Source organism: Leptodactylus fuscus, chromosome 11 (assembly GCF_031893055.1).
Source record: "Leptodactylus fuscus isolate aLepFus1 chromosome 11, aLepFus1.hap2, whole genome shotgun sequence".
NCBI classification, from domain to species: domain Eukaryota; kingdom Metazoa; phylum Chordata; class Amphibia; order Anura; family Leptodactylidae; genus Leptodactylus; species Leptodactylus fuscus.
In genome coordinates this window covers 43,178,575-43,199,060 of record NC_134275.1, presented here as the reverse complement: position 1 = coordinate 43,199,060, position 20,486 = coordinate 43,178,575, and the positions used below count along the sequence as shown (strand labels likewise).

The 20,486-nt window shown below is 45.9% G+C and overlaps 1 protein-coding gene across 1 annotated transcript in view; it reads left to right on the top strand.

The window, feature by feature from the left end:
- LOC142184336 (uncharacterized) overlaps positions 1-20,486 on the top strand; it is a 206,109-nt gene that overhangs the window by 121,434 nt on the left and 64,189 nt on the right. The window contains exons 2-6 of the mRNA XM_075259133.1: positions 14,017-14,161; positions 14,699-14,857; positions 15,697-15,892; positions 18,829-18,987; positions 20,148-20,216. Coding sequence (XP_075115234.1) covers positions 14,017-14,161; positions 14,699-14,857; positions 15,697-15,892; positions 18,829-18,987; positions 20,148-20,216 — 728 coding nt within the window. The remainder of the gene's footprint in view (positions 1-14,016; positions 14,162-14,698; positions 14,858-15,696; positions 15,893-18,828; positions 18,988-20,147; positions 20,217-20,486) is intronic.

Below are 20,486 nucleotides of genomic sequence, written 5' to 3'. Positions count from 1 at the left end.
CAGGCGTGAGACGTATAGGCGCATGTTGCGGGAATACCTTTCCGACCACAGCCCTGTCCTCTCCGACCCCTCTGCGCCCTACACGTATTGGGTGTCGAAGTTGGACCTGTGGCTTGAACTTGCCCTATATGCCTTGGAGGTGCTGTCCTGTCCTGCCGCCAGCGTCCTATCTGAGAGGGTGTTCAGTGCAGCCGGTGGCATCATCACTGACAAGCGCACCCGTCTGTCAGCTGAGAGTGCCGACCGGCTCACTTTGATAAAAATGAACCACCACTGGATAGAGCCTTCATTTTTGTGCCCACCTGTGTAAAGCACCCCAACATGAAACTCCATGTCTGTACTCAACCTCTCCAATTCCTCCGCATCCTCATACTCATCCACCATAAGCGTTGCACAATTCTGCTAATACTAGGCTCCCTCCAACATGATTTCCCCCAACTCTGCTGGTTAGAGGCTCCCTCCACCCTGATTTCCACCAACTCTGCTGGTTAGAGGCTCCCTCCACCCTGCTTTCCCACAACTCTGCTGGTTAGAGGCTCCCTCCACCATGAATTGGTCCAAACTGGGTTTTTTAGAGGCTCCCTCCACCATGAATTGGTCCAAACTGGGCTGTTTAGAGGCTCCCTCCACCATGAATTTGCCCAAACTGGGCTGTTTAGCGGCTCCCTCCACCATTAATTGGTCCAAACTGGGCTGGTTAGAGGCTCCCTCCACCATGAATTTCCCAAAACTTGGCTGTTTAGAGGCTCCCTCCACCATTAATTGGTCCAAACTGGGCTGGTTAGAGGCTCCCTCCACCATGAATTTCCCAAAACTTGGCTGTTTAGAGGCTCCCTCCACCATTAATTGGTCCAAACTGGGCTGGTTAGAGGCTCCCTCCACCATGAATTGGTCCAAACTGGGTTTTTTAGAGGCTCCCTCCACCATGAATTTGCCCAAACTGGGCTGTTTAGAGGCTCCCTCCACCATGAATTGGTCCAAACTGGGCTGGTTAGAGGCTCCCTCCACCATGAATTTCCCAAAACTTGGCTGTTTAGAGGCTCCCTCCACCATTAATTGGTCCAAACTGGGCTGGTTAGAGGCTCCCTCCACCATTAATTGGTCCAAACTGGGCTGGTTAGAGGCTCCCTCCACCATGAATTTGCCCAAACTGGGCTGTTTAGAGGCTCCCTCCACCATGAATTTGCCCAAACTGGGCTGGTTAGAGGCTCCCTCCACCATGAATTGGTCCAAACTGGGGTTTTTAGAGGCTCCCTCCACCATGAATTGGTCCAAACTTGGCTGTTTAGAGGCTCCCTCCACCATGAATTGGTCCAAACTGGGCTGGTTAGAGGCTCCCTCCACCATGAATTGGTCCAAACTGGGTTTTTTAGAGGCTCCCTCCACCATGAATTTGCCCAAACTGGGCTGTTTAGAGGCTCCCTCCACCATGAATTGGTCCAAACTGGGCTGGTTAGAGGCTCCCTCCACCATGAATTTCCCAAAACTTGGCTGTTTAGAGGCTCCCTCCACCATTAATTGGTCCAAACTGGGCTGGTTAGAGGCTCCCTCCACCATTAATTGGTCCAAACTGGGCTGGTTAGAGGCTCCCTCCACCATTAATTGGTCCAAACTGGGCTGGTTAGAGGCTCCCTCCACCATGAATTTGCCCAAACTGGGCTGTTTAGAGGCTCCCTCCACCATGAATTTGCCCAAACTGGGCTGGTTAGAGGCTCCCTCCACCATGAATTGGTCCAAACTGGGGTTTTTAGAGGCTCCCTCCACCATGAATTGGTCCAAACTTGGCTGTTTAGAGGCTCCCTCCACCATTAATTGGTCCAAACTGGGCTGGTTAGAGGCTCCCTCCACCATGAATTGGTCCAAACTGGGTTTTTTAGAGGCTCCCTCCACCATGAATTTGCCCAAACTGGGCTGTTTAGAGGCTCCCTCCACCATGAATTGGTCCAAACTGGGCTGGTTAGAGGCTCCCTCCACCATGAATTTCCCAAAACTTGGCTGTTTAGAGGCTCCCTCCACCATTAATTGGTCCAAACTGGGCTGGTTAGAGGCTCCCTCCACCATGAATTGGTCCAAACTGGGTTTTTTAGAGGCTCCCTCCACCATGAATTTGCCCAAACTGGGCTGTTTAGAGGCTCCCTCCACCATGAATTGGTCCAAACTGGGCTGGTTAGAGGCTCCCTCCACCATGAATTTCCCAAAACTTGGCTGTTTAGAGGCTCCCTCCACCATTAATTGGTCCAAACTGGGCTGGTTAGAGGCTCCCTCCACCATGAATTGGTCCAAACTGGGTTTTTTAGAGGCTCCCTCCACCATGAATTTGCCCAAACTGGGCTGTTTAGAGGCTCCCTCCACCATGAATTGGTCCAAACTGGGCTGGTTAGAGGCTCCCTCCACCATGAATTTCCCAAAACTTGGCTGTTTAGAGGCTCCCTCCACCATTAATTGGTCCAAACTGGGCTGGTTAGAGGCTCCCTCCACCATGAATTGGTCCAAACTGGGTTTTTTAGAGGCTCCCTCCACCATGAATTTGCCCAAACTGGGCTGTTTAGAGGCTCCCTCCACCATGAATTGGTCCAAACTGGGCTGGTTAGAGGCTCCCTCCACCATGAATTTCCCAAAACTTGGCTGTTTAGAGGCTCCCTCCACCATTAATTGGTCCAAACTGGGCTGGTTAGAGGCTCCCTCCACCATTAATTGGTCCAAACTGGGCTGGTTAGAGGCTCCCTCCACCATTAATTGGTCCAAACTGGGCTGGTTAGAGGCTCCCTCCACCATGAATTTGCCCAAACTGGGCTGTTTAGAGGCTCCCTCCACCATGAATTTGCCCAAACTGGGCTGGTTAGAGGCTCCCTCCACCATGAATTGGTCCAAACTGGGGTTTTTAGAGGCTCCCTCCACCATGAATTGGTCCAAACTTGGCTGTTTAGAGGCTCCCTCCACCATTAATTGGTCCAAACTGGGCTGGTTAGAGGCTCCCTCCACCATGAATTGGTCCAAACTGGGTTTTTTAGAGGCTCCCTCCACCATGAATTTGCCCAAACTGGGCTGTTTAGAGGCTCCCTCCACCATGAATTGGTCCAAACTGGGCTGGTTAGAGGCTCCCTCCACCATGAATTTCCCAAAACTTGGCTGTTTAGAGGCTCCCTCCACCATTAATTGGTCCAAACTGGGCTGGTTAGAGGCTCCCTCCACCATTAATTGGTCCAAACTGGGCTGGTTAGAGGCTCCCTCCACCATTAATTGGTCCAAACTGGGCTGGTTAGAGGCTCCCTCCACCATGAATTTGCCCAAACTGGGCTGTTTAGAGGCTCCCTCCACCATGAATTTGCCCAAACTGGGCTGGTTAGAGGCTCCCTCCACCATTAATTGGTCCAAACTGGGCTAGTTAGAGGCTCCCTCCACCATGAATTGGTCCAAACTGGGTTTTTTAGAGGCTCCCTCCACCATGAATTTGCCCAAACTGGGCTGTTTAGAGGCTCCCTCCACCATGAATTGGTCCAAACTGGGCTGGTTAGAGGCTCCCTCCACCATGAATTTCCCAAAACTTGGCTGTTTAGAGGCTCCCTCCACCATTAATTGGTCCAAACTGGGCTGGTTAGAGGCTCCCTCCACCATGAATTGGTCCAAACTGGGTTTTTTAGAGGCTCCCTCCACCATGAATTTGCCCAAACTGGGCTGTTTAGAGGCTCCCTCCACCATGAATTGGTCCAAACTGGGCTGGTTAGAGGCTCCCTCCACCATGAATTTCCCAAAACTTGGCTGTTTAGAGGCTCCCTCCACCATTAATTGGTCCAAACTGGGCTGGTTAGAGGCTCCCTCCACCATGAATTGGTCCAAACTGGGTTTTTTAGAGGCTCCCTCCACCATGAATTTGCCCAAACTGGGCTGTTTAGAGGCTCCCTCCACCATGAATTGGTCCAAACTGGGCTGGTTAGAGGCTCCCTCCACCATGAATTTCCCAAAACTTGGCTGTTTAGAGGCTCCCTCCACCATTAATTGGTCCAAACTGGGCTGGTTAGAGGCTCCCTCCACCATGAATTGGTCCAAACTGGGTTTTTTAGAGGCTCCCTCCACCATGAATTTGCCCAAACTGGGCTGTTTAGAGGCTCCCTCCACCATGAATTGGTCCAAACTGGGCTGGTTAGAGGCTCCCTCCACCATGAATTGGTCCAAACTGGGGTTTTTAGAGGCTCCCTCCACCATGAATTGGTCCAAACTTGGCTGTTTAGAGGCTCCCTCCACCATTAATTGGTCCAAACTGGGCTGGTTAGAGGCTCCCTCCACCATGAATTGGTCCAAACTGGGTTTTTTAGAGGCTCCCTCCACCATGAATTTGCCCAAACTGGGCTGTTTAGAGGCTCCCTCCACCATGAATTGGTCCAAACTGGGCTGGTTAGAGGCTCCCTCCACCATGAATTTCCCAAAACTTGGCTGTTTAGAGGCTCCCTCCACCATTAATTGGTCCAAACTGGGCTGGTTAGAGGCTCCCTCCACCATGAATTGGTCCAAACTGGGTTTTTTAGAGGCTCCCTCCACCATGAATTTGCCCAAACTGGGCTGTTTAGAGGCTCCCTCCACCATGAATTGGTCCAAACTGGGCTGGTTAGAGGCTCCCTCCACCATGAATTTCCCAAAACTTGGCTGTTTAGAGGCTCCCTCCACCATTAATTGGTCCAAACTGGGCTGGTTAGAGGCTCCCTCCACCATGAATTGGTCCAAACTGGGTTTTTTAGAGGCTCCCTCCACCATGAATTTGCCCAAACTGGGCTGTTTAGAGGCTCCCTCCACCATGAATTGGTCCAAACTGGGCTGGTTAGAGGCTCCCTCCACCATGAATTTCCCAAAACTTGGCTGTTTAGAGGCTCCCTCCACCATTAATTGGTCCAAACTGGGCTGGTTAGAGGCTCCCTCCACCATGAATTGGTCCAAACTGGGTTTTTTAGAGGCTCCCTCCACCATGAATTTGCCCAAACTGGGCTGTTTAGAGGCTCCCTCCACCATGAATTGGTCCAAACTGGGCTGGTTAGAGGCTCCCTCCACCATGAATTTCCCAAAACTTGGCTGTTTAGAGGCTCCCTCCACCATTAATTGGTCCAAACTGGGCTGGTTAGAGGCTCCCTCCACCATTAATTGGTCCAAACTGGGCTGGTTAGAGGCTCCCTCCACCATTAATTGGTCCAAACTGGGCTGGTTAGAGGCTCCCTCCACCATGAATTTGCCCAAACTGGGCTGTTTAGAGGCTCCCTCCACCATGAATTTGCCCAAACTGGGCTGGTTAGAGGCTCCCTCCACCATGAATTGGTCCAAACTGGGGTTTTTAGAGGCTCCCTCCACCATGAATTGGTCCAAACTTGGCTGTTTAGAGGCTCCCTCCACCATTAATTGGTCCAAACTGGGCTGGTTAGAGGCTCCCTCCACCATGAATTGGTCCAAACTGGGTTTTTTAGAGGCTCCCTCCACCATGAATTTGCCCAAACTGGGCTGTTTAGAGGCTCCCTCCACCATGAATTGGTCCAAACTGGGCTGGTTAGAGGCTCCCTCCACCATGAATTTCCCAAAACTTGGCTGTTTAGAGGCTCCCTCCACCATTAATTGGTCCAAACTGGGCTGGTTAGAGGCTCCCTCCACCATTAATTGGTCCAAACTGGGCTGGTTAGAGGCTCCCTCCACCATTAATTGGTCCAAACTGGGCTGGTTAGAGGCTCCCTCCACCATGAATTTGCCCAAACTGGGCTGTTTAGAGGCTCCCTCCACCATGAATTTGCCCAAACTGGGCTGGTTAGAGGCTCCCTCCACCATTAATTGGTCCAAACTGGGCTAGTTAGAGGCTCCCTCCACCATGAATTGGTCCAAACTGGGTTTTTTAGAGGCTCCCTCCACCATGAATTTGCCCAAACTGGGCTGTTTAGAGGCTCCCTCCACCATGAATTGGTCCAAACTGGGCTGGTTAGAGGCTCCCTCCACCATGAATTTCCCAAAACTTGGCTGTTTAGAGGCTCCCTCCACCATTAATTGGTCCAAACTGGGCTGGTTAGAGGCTCCCTCCACCATGAATTGGTCCAAACTGGGTTTTTTAGAGGCTCCCTCCACCATGAATTTGCCCAAACTGGGCTGTTTAGAGGCTCCCTCCACCATGAATTGGTCCAAACTGGGCTGGTTAGAGGCTCCCTCCACCATGAATTTCCCAAAACTTGGCTGTTTAGAGGCTCCCTCCACCATTAATTGGTCCAAACTGGGCTGGTTAGAGGCTCCCTCCACCATGAATTGGTCCAAACTGGGTTTTTTAGAGGCTCCCTCCACCATGAATTTGCCCAAACTGGGCTGTTTAGAGGCTCCCTCCACCATGAATTGGTCCAAACTGGGCTGGTTAGAGGCTCCCTCCACCATGAATTTCCCAAAACTTGGCTGTTTAGAGGCTCCCTCCACCATTAATTGGTCCAAACTGGGCTGGTTAGAGGCTCCCTCCACCATGAATTGGTCCAAACTGGGTTTTTTAGAGGCTCCCTCCACCATGAATTTGCCCAAACTGGGCTGTTTAGAGGCTCCCTCCACCATGAATTGGTCCAAACTGGGCTGGTTAGAGGCTCCCTCCACCATGAATTTCCCAAAACTTGGCTGTTTAGAGGCTCCCTCCACCATTAATTGGTCCAAACTGGGCTGGTTAGAGGCTCCCTCCACCATTAATTGGTCCAAACTGGGCTGGTTAGAGGCTCCCTCCACCATTAATTGGTCCAAACTGGGCTGGTTAGAGGCTCCCTCCACCATGAATTTGCCCAAACTGGGCTGTTTAGAGGCTCCCTCCACCATGAATTTGCCCAAACTGGGCTGGTTAGAGGCTCCCTCCACCATGAATTGGTCCAAACTGGGGTTTTTAGAGGCTCCCTCCACCATGAATTGGTCCAAACTTGGCTGTTTAGAGGCTCCCTCCACCATTAATTGGTCCAAACTGGGCTGGTTAGAGGCTCCCTCCACCATGAATTGGTCCAAACTGGGTTTTTTAGAGGCTCCCTCCACCATGAATTTGCCCAAACTGGGCTGTTTAGAGGCTCCCTCCACCATGAATTGGTCCAAACTGGGCTGGTTAGAGGCTCCCTCCACCATGAATTTCCCAAAACTTGGCTGTTTAGAGGCTCCCTCCACCATTAATTGGTCCAAACTGGGCTGGTTAGAGGCTCCCTCCACCATGAATTTGCCCAAACTGGCCTGTTTAGAGGCTCCCTCCACCATGAATTTGCCCAAACTGGGCTGGTTAGAGGCTCCCTCCACCATGAATTGGTCCAAACTGGGGTTTTTAGAGGCTCCCTCCACCATGAATTGGTCCAAACTTGGCTGTTTAGAGGCTCCCTCCACCATGAATTGGTCCAAACTGGGGTGGTTAGAGGCTCCCTCCACCATTAATTGGTCCAAACTGGGCTGGTTAGAGGCTCCCTCCACCATTAATTGGTCCAAACTGGGCTGGTTAGAGGCTCCCTCCACCATTAATTGGTCCAAACTGGGCTGGTTAGAGGCTCCCTCCACCATGAATTTGCCCAAACTGGGCTGGTTAGAGGCTCCCTCCACCATGAATTGGTCCAAACTGGGTTTTTTAGAGGCTCCCTCCACCATGAATTTGCCCAAACTGGGCTGGTTAGAGGCTCCCTCCACCATGAATTGGTCCAAACTGGGGTTTTTAGAGGCTCCCTCCACCATGAATTTGCCCAAACTGGGGTGTTTAGAGGCTCCCTCCACCATGAATTTGCCCAAACTCTGCTGGTTAGAGGCTCAATCCACCCTGATTTTCAAAACAAATGTTGGTGCCAACCTCAACTTACTACAAGGGCCAAATTCACTGCTGGTGACAAGCTCTCCTCACTGCAAGTGCCAAATACACATGTTTCAAGGTGTTTTCCTACTGTCAGAGAGGTGGTATTGAGTGTGTAAAGTGTGTAGTTGTTAGGCTGTGATGTTGGGGTAATAGAGGGTCTTTGGTGTGTTAGATGCCCCCAGACATGCTTCCCCTGCTGTCCCAGTGTCATTCCAGAGGTGTTGGCATCATTTCCTGGGGTGTCATAGTGGACTTGGTGACCCTCCAGACACGGATTTGGGTTTCCCCCTTAACGAGTATCTGTTCCCCATAGACTATAATGGGGTTCGAAACCCGTTCGAACACACGAACATTGAGCGGCTGTTCGAATCGAATTTCGAACCTCGAACATTTTAGTGTTCGCTCATCTCTAATCCCTAGTTATTTCCAAAGTCCTAATATATGGTGTGGTGCGTGGGCAGTGCATTCACATCTGTCCAGCTTTACAGGGGCGTAACTTGAGGGGGTGCAGGCACAACTGGGCTTGGGAGCCTTAGGGGCCTATAAGGTGTTTCTTCCCAATATAAGGGAACCAGTACTTTAAACAATACATTATAGCAGGGGAGCCTGGTATAGATTTTGTATTAAGGACCAGAAGCTTCAGGTTACATCTTAGTCTGCATACTACCTAATTTTGTTATTTTATGCTTTTTCCATACAGCATTCTATCTCCTTACTCTACATAAACTGCCTCTAGGACATCCCATTTAGCTCCAGTAACCGTGCACTGTACCTGTATACTTTCCATCACTAACATAATCATTAACAAAGATTCGCTAACAAAGTCATTATGTGTTCCTGCATCTGAATATCCCTGCAAACAGATCTCATAGTGACGTTATAAGGCCATGTTCACATCTGTGTCGGTGAATCCATCGCTATGTCTGCCAGGTAGGAAAGACTTGCAAGCCCAACTCTTCCATCTGGCAATTTCACAAAAAAATGGAAACCGTAATAGTCAATGGGGTCCTTTGGGATCTTTTGCGGGGATCCATCCTGCAATGGACCAGAAGAACAGATAGGACAGCACAGATGTGAATATAGTGTTAGGGAATTATTGTTTATGCAATTTCTGTATTGTTAAAAGCTCCTAAGGAGGCTTTGGCAGTGGAGCCCCTTGCAGCGCTCCTCCACTCCGACCCGGTTTATAAAAGTATTACCATAGGCTCTTATGAGGAGAGGACGATTTACTTCTATTCATGAATGATCCCTCCCATTCGCTACCCAGAGCTATGTCTTTAATTAATGTATTTGGTGACTACTCTGGTTTACGAACCAACTGGGCCAAGTCTTCATACATGCATATTGGCCGCAGATCGGACGCTCAGGTTGGCGACACCATATGTGGGCTGAGCGTCATCTCGGCATGCAAATATTTGGGTATTTTTATTCCTAGGGACCATAAACATTTTCTAGAACAGAATATCTTCCCCTTTCTTTCCCATTTTAGGGTTAAATTCCATGCATGGTCTCCTCTGCCTCTATCAGTGGTGGGTCGAATTAACCTGGTCAAAATGGTAGTGTTGCCTAAATGCATTTATGCCCTGAGCCGCAGTGTTGATACTTCTTAGATTTTTTAAGCAGACGGACTCTCTCCTCATTTCTTTGTGTGGGGTAGTTCTAGGTCCAAGTTTAGACTATCCTTGTTACAGAGACCGAAGAAGTTGGGGTCTCTCTTCCTGCTTTATTTCTTTACTACCTGGCAGGTCACCTCAGATACATTCAGCCATGGCTCACTTTCACTACTGGTCCAAGGATCACCTAGCTCACCACCTGGGTCTGCGCAATATGTGGCTGATTTTAGAACACCCGAATTTATACCGGGGTAGGTTGCTGCCCATTCATTCCCTGGCAGAACAGGTTTGGCGACAAGCAGCATTCTCTGATGTACCTGCTGAGACACCATTGTGGCACAATCCAGGTCTGGCGGAGTTATTTACCCACCAGGTATCCAGACCTGGTCCCAGTATGGGGTGGCCTCCATTGGTGACCTGTATGCCCAGGTTGTCTTTAAGACATTTGACTCACTAGGTACCTCAGATAATATCCCCAGGACACAATTTTTTAGATATCTCCAGATCAGACATGTACTGTCCTCTATGTTCCCTACACAACCATGTAAGATCTCTGACTACCCGCTCATAGAGGTTCTTCTTTCACAGGGACGTGGAGGTCTGATCTCTACCCTGTATTCACACTTAATTCAAGTTAAGGTGTCTCTATTAGATGCTCCGGCTCTGGTGCCTTGACGTACTGTTATTTCTGACGTCATAGATGCGATGTTTCAGGAGAGTCTAGAATCTCCCTTGTATGTATCCCCCTCAACTAATAATAATCTAATACAAATTTTCATTTTACACCAATGTTATTTGACTCCCTCCTGTCTCTTTAAAATGGGACGATTGTCTCACCCAGGCTGCCTCAGGTGTTCCTGTCCGTTGTCAGACTTCTGGCATATGATCTGGGTTTGTCCTATTATACAAGATTTCTGGCAGGGTGTTGTAGATCTCCTAACAGGGGTATTGTCTATGCCTGTGCTATTTACTCCAGAGGTGTGACTTTTTGGCATACTGGATGAGGAGGTCTGGCATCACCATGTCAGAATCTTCCTGCGGAGACTTTGTTTTACGCTAGGAAAGCCATCACATTATGCTGGATGGCACTGCGACCTCCATCAGTGTCAATGTGGAGGAAACTCATTAACTCCATTTCAATCAGATTGTATTCAAGAAGAGAGAATGCCCTTAGAAATTTAACAAAGTGTAGGGGCCGTGGTGTAATTCCCCTGAAACCCAGTACACTGCCCGATCTTTGCGATCGGGTATACATTCCTTCATGCCTGGGGAGTAGGGGGTAGTCTGGAATATCCACGTCTTTCTCTAACTTGATTTGCTGTGTCCCTTTATGTTATTTGGGTGTACTGTGTTGCCTATGATTTCGTATAGTATGTTGTATTGCTCTGACTGTTGGGTTCTGCTGGGAAGCTGGCGATAAGAGAGTCATACCATAGACCCAATTTGGATTGGGAGGTGGATTGTTTTCTTTTCTATTCTCTCTTCTATTTTTTCTTTTTTTTCTTTCAGGTGTTCTCTTGTTTATGTATTGTCAGGATCTGGGGGTGCTGAGTGGTTGGCAATGACACAGACTCCAAGGTTAGGGCAGGTTCACATTTGCGCCCGGTCTCCGCTTTGTGGGTTTCTGTCTTATGCCGACAGGAGATGGAAACCCAGCAGTCCGTGTCCGCCCGTGAGCGTCTTCTGGTCGCCGCGGTGAAACCGGTTTTTGGTTTTTTTTTTAACCAGACACAAAGTCCTGCATGTCCGACTTTGTGTCTGGTTAAAAAAAAAAAAACGGTTTCACCGTGGAGAGGTAGAAGACGCTCACGGGCAGACACTTTGCAAACCCATTCAAATGAATGGGTTTGAAAACTGACTGATGGTTTCCGTCTCCTGTCCAGTTTCTCGGGCAGAAGATGGAAACCTGAAAGCGGAGACCGGGAGCAGGTGTGATCCCGCCCTTACAGTCCAAGTGTTGAGTTTTATTCACTCCAAACATACATTGGTATATGCTGCACAAAAGAAAATACAAAATAAACACTTGCCCGTCTGGACTCTTACTAAACTGAAATTGGTTACCTCACCTAGAATAAAGACAAGTTCAGATAGGAAAGATCGTCTCCAGCAGTAGCATCCTCCCTTATGACTTTCCAGCCAAGCTCTGCCATAGTCTGCTCTCCTAGCTAATGAGGACAAACCTGAGAAAGCTGGGTTTCTTCAGGAGTGTCCACAAGGTGTGGACTGGAGGGGATGGGAATGGGAAGTCCCACTACCAACCTACCTGCCATTCCCTAAAATATCTAACCCTTGTGCAGAGCACTTAAAGGGACTCTATCACTAGGAAAAGTCATTTTTAGCTAAACACATCTTTGCATAGGCTTTAGAAAGGCTATTCCACACCTATCTTTAGTATGTAGATTGCCTCAGTGGTTTCTGAATAAGTCCGTTTTTATTCATATGCTAATTAGACTGTTGCACGATACATCGTGCACTCCTCTCCTGTTGTTTCCTATTGGAGGCTGCTGATGACTCAGCTTCCTGTTTGCCTCACACACATAGGAGATAATAGAAGAGACGAGTGCTGCTGGGAACTTCCTGTGCTGGCTGAAAGCTCATTAGCATATGAATAAAAAAGGAGTTATTCAGAAACTACTGAGGCAATCTACATACTAAAGGTAAGTGTGAAGTAGCTTTTCTAAAGGCTATGCAAGCATGTGATTAGTTAAAAATGACTTTTTGTGATAGAGCCCCTTTAAATAATGCTCAGCAAACAAAGTTATCTGCTGAGAAACAAAATTCTCTGGATTTTCCATCATATCACCCATCTGAGCAATCTGGGTGAGATGTACATCCCTTCCAGGACTTTACCAGTCATCGGCTTGCAATATATATATATATATATATATATATATATATATATATACACACACACACACACACACACACACACACACACACATTTGTATTTTCTACTCTTTGTTATCTGTTTGGTACTTTATTATTATGTCTGATGTTTCTCCTTCAATAAAATGAGTTTAAAAAAAAACAACAACTTTGAAGGAGTTTAGAATTAGAATGTGAGAAGAATTAGAGTCAGAAGAAACAGTGCCTCTCTTATTCATGGGCTGTATCAGGTATTGCAGCTTAGCCCCATTTCTGGTGTTCTATACCCTCTACTAGCACCCCAATAGGCATAAGGAGTGTCTGACATATTTGCTAACTATTCCATTGAATCCGTCTATGGTCAACAGCTGCTTCCCTGCAGTTCTTTCTATAAGTCTTTTACAGATATCACATCATATGTCAGGAATTTTATAGTAACATTCTCCGAACTAGCCTTAATCCACAGTGTGATTTACTGCGTGTTGTGGATTTTGGTGGTTGTATTTGCTGCCGCTGACTTCCCCGTGTCCTCCCGTATAGCCTGCACACAGGTGTCAGTACTGCACAGCTGGGCTGAGACTAAACATCTTTCAGGGTGATTGACGGCTCGTATAGGCATTCCTCGCCTTGCTGGGAACCTCATGCCTCTGGCCTCTATACTGTCAGTACTGTACGGAGATAAGATATATATTGACTGTAGATTTTTCAGATCCATGTCCTAGGCACAGTTTGGGAACGTCGGTGATATGTAAAGTATTCACTGCTGATGGGCTCTGGCTCTGGATGACACAGAGCCACACAAACAGGGTAATCCTTAATCCGGGCCATGACAAAAGCAAATCCCAGGGCCAGAATAAGGAGTCACAGAGATTCTCTGTTTCTAATGTACTATACGTTGTCTAAAACCATATTCTGAAGGCAGGAGCGGACTGAGACTAATCTGGGCTCCCAAGGGTCAGGGCTCCACTATCAACAATTATAGCAATGATACCTGTGGTTTGGATTAAAGGGGCAATCTCATGAGGGGACAAGTTGTGGTCAGTCATGCATTTTCTCATGTGGCATCTGCTGTAAGGGACAGAAGTATTACATACTGGCCGCTGCTGATATTTAGTGGCTCTCCACTCTCATACTGTAGTTACCAACACTTCAATTGCCAAAATTGGGGCTCGTGACCACTCCCAAATCAAACAGGAATGCCCACTTTTGGGTAGGATCTGCCAAAGCCCCTCGCTTTTTGGAGACTTATCAAATTACCACAATTATATCTGAAAATTTTGGACAATCCAGGTAAATTTTACACACTTGGCAGGCGTGCACTTGTATTTTTTATTTCAGTTGCAGCACTTTTAGGACTGTGCTAAGTATCCAAGGGGTTGTATGCCCCCTCTGGCCATGGAGCCTCAGTCAATGCTCCAGTGCTGGAATAGTCAGGAAACCTAAGGGTGTATTAACATCCCTAAAATTAGGGGGATGATAAAAAAAATTTGTCTCTTGGAATTATTTTTTTCAAGAGCAGAAGTTGTCAGTTGTCAGGGCCTGACCAGGCTGGTGTTTGTGCATCATTATTCACATTGTGCATTATATATTTACATTTTTAGAAAAGTTCGCTTATATAACAGATTTAAAAAAAAATGTAAAATGGTATATACTACTGTGATTTAACCCTTTTTCTGACAATCTATATTGTGTTCCTATGTGAATCATTCACTTTGTGCACTTTTTTCCGTACAGAAGAGGTGAACGTCCTGGAATACCTCACCGTACACTCGGCAGAGCTCGTGAACATCTCTCTCAGCTCAGAACATTCCTGTCTGTCACTAGATTTGGGGCAATACTCTACTCTCAGTATCTCCACCAGGGCGGCGTTCGGGGACAGGTAACTGTCATAGTTCTCATAGTTTCACAACACACAGATATATACTGAATATGCTGAATATTTGCACAGTACAGACTGACTTGTTATAAATTGCATTGAAGGCAATAGAAGGCCAACTCTGGAATGACATCCTACCTGATATTACAATCTGGATGTATCACAATAAATTAGTCGGAGCTGCCATTCAGGTGTCCAGAAAAGCTGAATGAAAATCCCTATGAAAACTGCGGCTTTAATTTCTTAGTTTTTGTATGAAGTTGTGACGTAAGGCAATGAATAATCAGCTCAATATACCTTAGCTATTGGCCACGTACCACCTAATTCTTCCCATACACACACATGCTGAACAAGGCACCTCAACCATAGAGCACTTTCAGTTCTGTAATGGTACAGTATGAGTGAACACATGAAGGGGGGGTTCTTTGTAAATTTTGCTCTAGGGCCCTGTCTCAGCACTCATTTATATTTCTAACAATGTCCTTTATATTGTGTTATTTCGTTTCATTTACCTCTCCTGAGCTTGTTGTATTGCTTTAGTTTTGCAGATGAGCTGGCTGTCCTGATCAAGTTACGTTCAACTCTTGAGGAGAATACCGGCCTCATCACCATATTAAGTCTCCATGGTCAGGTGCTATTTCAGATCCGAATTAACTCCAACGCCCTAATATTTATCTCCAGCCGACGTGGACACTATGAGTGAGTGACCTCATCCCCATGTGATAAATATTTGTATACGTCAGAGTCATACAGATCAATGGGACACATGGATAGTCTACTGACCAGACAGCTACTAGTGTCTATGAAAAGTATTCAATACCTTCCTATACACAGGGCCAGAAAAATCACTGCACTTTATGGAAGACTTGATTTATCGTCATTGTGAACTGAGGCATGTTTCTGCTTACATGTAATAGCAGAATATTCGAGATGTACATAGAAAGGTTAAAAAAATGGTCTCTGGATACTCTTTGGCCTCTGCCAGGTGAATGGAGCTCTAGGGATACCTTTTGGTAATATAAAGATATTTAAATCCCTCATCCAAAAATCCTAAACTGAGAGCAAACACTCACTTTGTGGCAGAGTTATTCAAGTTACACCATTTTTCAAGGATGGGATATGCCTTACTTTACTGGGATAGCTTCCCAAAATTTGGGATTGTGCCAGCAAATTTCAGAGAGATGGCAACTATGTGATTTGTATCATGAGCATAATAATCAGCCAAGACAATTCTGCCAGTAGTTCGTTTTTGAGCCAAAGTTGATAAGATATTATATTTTTTCCTACTGTTGACTCTACATAGTCAATCTAAAGTCTATAAGACAAATGGCAAATTGATATCAGACAGATATAATATATAGGAATGATTTACAACCTACGGCACTCTGGGAGTTACAAAATAACAACCCCCTAGCATGGAGGGGCCCAGATTGAAAATGACTGTGCTATGCTGAGATATCTGAATATCTTTCTCTTCACATTGTGTACAGTGTCTGTAAAGATATAAGGTAAATCTGATCATTCGTGTACCTCAACAGATTCCCTGTTACTTCATTGACTGATGGGAAATGGCACCGTGTGGCGCTTGCTATCTCCTCCAAGGGCGTGACTCTATATGTGGACTGCAAGCTTATAGAGAAACTTCCTTGGTCTAATTTTTTTGGACTGGGGGTAAAAACTGATGGAATAGTAATGCTAGGAGGACTTATTGAACCATATGATGTGCCCTTCAAGGTAAGACAAAAATAATCTTTCTATGTCACCCTCCTTCATCTGTCCTTGCTGCTATGTAATAGAAGAAAACAGTGAGCCCAGGTGATTATTCATTGTCTAATGTAAATCGAGTCCTAAGGAAGAATGCAATGGGGAACTTCAGTTTTGGCTAGAGGTTTCTAAATTTTTATCGAGGTTCTTCGATTTGGACACTTCTTTTGTGGTAGATTAAAGTAATGCTGGTGAAGTAAAGGACCCACAGGGATCACCTGTGATCTGTTTGCTAACCAGGAAGTAAGGCTACATGCACATGACCACATGCATGTATCTTGGCCATGACTAAACAGCACGGATGACAAGTGGAAGACATCTGTATGCTGCCCATGCCTCGATGGTTACATTCACTGCTGTCATCAAGCCTGGGCCGTAAATGGTCAGGTATAGGACCTGTCCTGAGTTTTGCCCTGCGCTCACAGCCACTTATACAGGCGTGTGTATGCAGTCATAGAAGTGAATGGGTCATGGAGCTTGCCATGAAAACCACAGCTTGCTCACTGAAAAAGCAAATGTTCGTGTGCGTGGAGCCTTATGGTTACCAAAAACAGTAAAAGGGATTACCCATCTGGGGATGTTACCCTCCATTTGTAGGATAGAGGGTAACCTGCAGATTGATGGGGGTCGGATCACTCAAGGAGAATGGGAGATTTTATACCCCATTCTGAATGAAAGAATAGAGTGGTAGTCATGTGATGTTTGGGTACACGCTAGCTACCCCATTTGCTTCAATATCGGAGATAGGCAATGTACAATGATGTCCACATGACCATGGCATAGCAGAACAGGGGACAGAATTCCCCTGTTTTCCTGATTGTTGGAGGCCAGAGTGGCTCCCTACCAGTCTGCAAGTTATCCTGTGGATAGGAGATAATTTGTCTAGGTAAGAAAACTCCTTTAAATAGCTGTTGAATAGCTGTTCCTCCTGACTCCCCTATACACTTACATACTTAGTTCGGCTGAACCTGTATATGCTCTGGATGGGAAGATCGGAGTAAGGCACTGCTATACAACTTTGGTGGCAGCTTATCTCCCTTAAACAATAAAGGATTAGGCATGTTGAAATGCATCATGCCTATTACTGACATAGGCCGAAAGAACGGCAAATGATAGACAATAGATTTTTGGCTGGTTCCATTGACATTAGCCTCATCTATATGGCCGCCTTTATTGCAGCGCCACCACAGGAGAAATAGAGTATTACAAAGTTCTAATAGAAACCAGTGTGCTATGCATGAACATGCTAAATCCAGGACTGCTCTTTGCTCTGTTCAATTGATGAGGTTGCTAAACAGGGGGCTTCCTAGAATATATATTAAAATGCTGTTCTAAACCAGACAACCCCTTTAAGGGTAAGTATAAATGTAATACATCCTCCAAAACCTCCCACTCTGTGTTTTCTTCATGATTCCTCATCTCCCCCACTTTGCTATGGAAAAACACACAATAACTTAATGAAAAGAATCTGTTCACTTACGTCTGGTGAATCCTGCATCCATGACACCAAAACAAGCCGATAACAAGGAAAACCACAAGCTTCTTTATGGTATTTAGTGTCTCCCCACATCCCTTATAAAATCAGACAAACATATATTATATTTTAATAGTGTTTGTGACAACAGGCGAGTTGCAGGAGGACACTTTGTGGTGTACTGGGTGACAATACACAAAAGGAACATTGCACAAATGCCTGTTAGATGTTCAGTCCTAGGTTTGTCTTGTCATGTCTTGTGAGGGCAAACCTGAAAGTTACACACATTCTTAAAAACACCACAAGACTGGTAGACCGCATACTCATACATTATGGCTTTCTAATAAAATAGTCATATTTACATTCCCGACAATCCTGAAGAGTGCAAGCATGTCTGAGGAATGCTGCGGACAGCCACATTATACAAAATGGAGAAATATATGTCAGTCTAAGGTAATTCTATACAAATGGCAGAATTGACAGGAAGTTAGGTTATAGAAACAGAAAATGGAAACCTTGACAGGGGTGTATCCATAATCTGACTGACACAAATTGTATAAGGTTTTAATCCGTGATTTTGATGGATTCTCTTGTGAGAGAGATGTGAACATAGCCTAACTTTTTAGAGTGCACAGTACATCTGAAAATTGTAACATGTGTAACCAGAGATGTGGATTCTCAAAGCCTTAATAGGTTTGGTACTGGCTAGACTGAGATACAAAGTCTTAGGAGTCTTCCATTGATCCACCCTTAACCCCTGCAAGCATATATGGATAGTCCAGGTCCAGGTTGTGGTCCCCAGAATAGTCACTGACTGGAGACTGTACCTCTGAAAAAGCAAGGGTTGTCATCAGCAGTCACAATGTGACAGGCCAGAGAAAGAGACAGAAGCATAGCCAGGAATGGAGAGCTAGGAGTAGAATAGTAGGTACAAGATGAATAATGCCAAGGATGAGGAAGGAGGAGATCAAGAAACAAGACCAAGGTCAGGATCAGAGTCACACTGCACAGGAACAGGAGCCAGGTGAAGGTAAACACCTTAATCTGCAGGTGATGTGTTGCAACAGAAGGTCCCTTCAGAAAATCCATCGGGGCCCAATATCATCTTCACGTACCATTTGCCGGTGAAGTCAGAGAGAAAAATGTGGCCTGATCCAGTAGGACTGAGGCAGAACACAGGACATTTTGGGAGAGGAGGTGCTGGGAGAAGCCAAATGACATGGCTAAGAAGAATAGATCTTGTATGGTAGTATCTGGTAATAATGTTTATGAAGTTGCCATTACCACTGGGAGACAATGTGATCTCTCTTGGAGACACCGTACAGTAACCATAAAGTTGGCTTATCGTATCATCTCTAACCTGCCTCCAATGAAACCGAAATTATAATGTGGGAATGTTAGTGATATCATTTTGTATTCCTTGTAATTGCAGGGATCCTTACAGCAGATGGTCTTTGTGATGGGGGAACCAGGAGCTGCCAAGCACTACTGTAAAAATCATAACCAGACTTGTCTAAGCAATTTCCAAGCAGAAGATTTTTTCAATGCATCTCGAAGGGACCATGGTACTCACAAAACTTCAGTTTTGAAGGTAAAACATGAAGTTCTTTTACTATTACTGTACTGAATTGTAGAAATAAACAGCATCCAAGTCTAGTAAAAGGAAGGTTATTGTCTACATCTCTGGTGGTGCAGGACAGTAAATGGATAAATGTCTTTACCTCTGGTGGTCTATTGCTTTCAATGTGATACGTGAAAGCCTCCCATTGATTTCAATGGGGAGTGCGTGTATGCCGGCACCCATTCAAGTCAATGGGATCTGTTGTTTACGCCGCAGACTCTGAACGAGTTTACGTTCAGAATGAGCGAGCGTAAACTCCGTGTGAAGGCTCCCTTATGCTGTATAACTAGCGTCCAGTAGGTTATTCTCATCTCTAGGCTCCAACATGGCCTTAACGGTTTCCTACCTGCACTGAGCATAGAAAAGAGTTCAGAGAGTGAACCAAGCCGCTGTACTTGTGTCACTTGACAGATCTCTCTGTGATCAAGCCAAGTATTTCAGAAGCATTTCACCCAATCATTAAGGTGAGAGTTTTAGTAATGTTTCCTGGAGCAGACATTTCATGTGTTGGTATGGCTTCTCAGTTGTACAGCCGCATAGCTTAGAGTAAACAGTGATTCAGTCAGTGCCTGGGCCCACTGGGGCCCCTGTGACACTGTTGGGAAGTCACTGTTGGGAAGTTGGGAAGTCAGCACCTGAAGTGACAATATTGGACCTTCTACCTCTGTTCCAAGACTGTTATCTCAGCCACCCAATGTGTAGAACCTGTAAACAGAAAGAATTTATTTAGTTATTTAGGTCTATGCCTATACATGGGATTTTGAGCTTATAAAAAAAAAAAAAAAAAAAGGCGCTAGTGATAGCTATTGTGTATTATATATGATGGTGCTATTATATGTAAAACATTATATATACCTTCTAGAATTGCAGTATGTGCCAATTTACTGACTTGCCTTTCAATGGGAATATTACTTTTCAATATCACTAGAAATGACTGTGCTTCGGTGACCCTGAAACTTTCACTCAGCCTAAATTCGTCACCTCTCACATTCCTCCACACACCTGCACACCTGCTAACATCATGTTGTCTTCACATATGGATGCCTCTAGAAAGTCTGGCTCTTTCACGGTCTCTGTCTGTCTGCAGATGGCATACTTTCATTATATATTTTTTTCTTTCTCTTGAGCAGTTCGATGTGGGAGAGACTCTGACTACAGGAATGGGAGACAACTCTAGTACTCACTCATCTGTACAAGAGGTATGTGATGGATAAGACAGATAGGAAGACTCTTAATGCTGTCTTACAGTTTTCTGAAAGTGACCTTCAAATCCTGACTTCAGGGTCAAATACAAGCATGGTAAAATGCAGTGCTAGTCAGTGTTGATTATACCAATCGTACCACACATACTCATTTTACACAGCAAAAAAAAAAAAGCAAAAACGAAATGCCATTTTAGGCCCCACGAATCCTATGCCCATTTTGTGACAAAAACTGCACTGCGGACATGTGGTAATTTCCAAGACAGG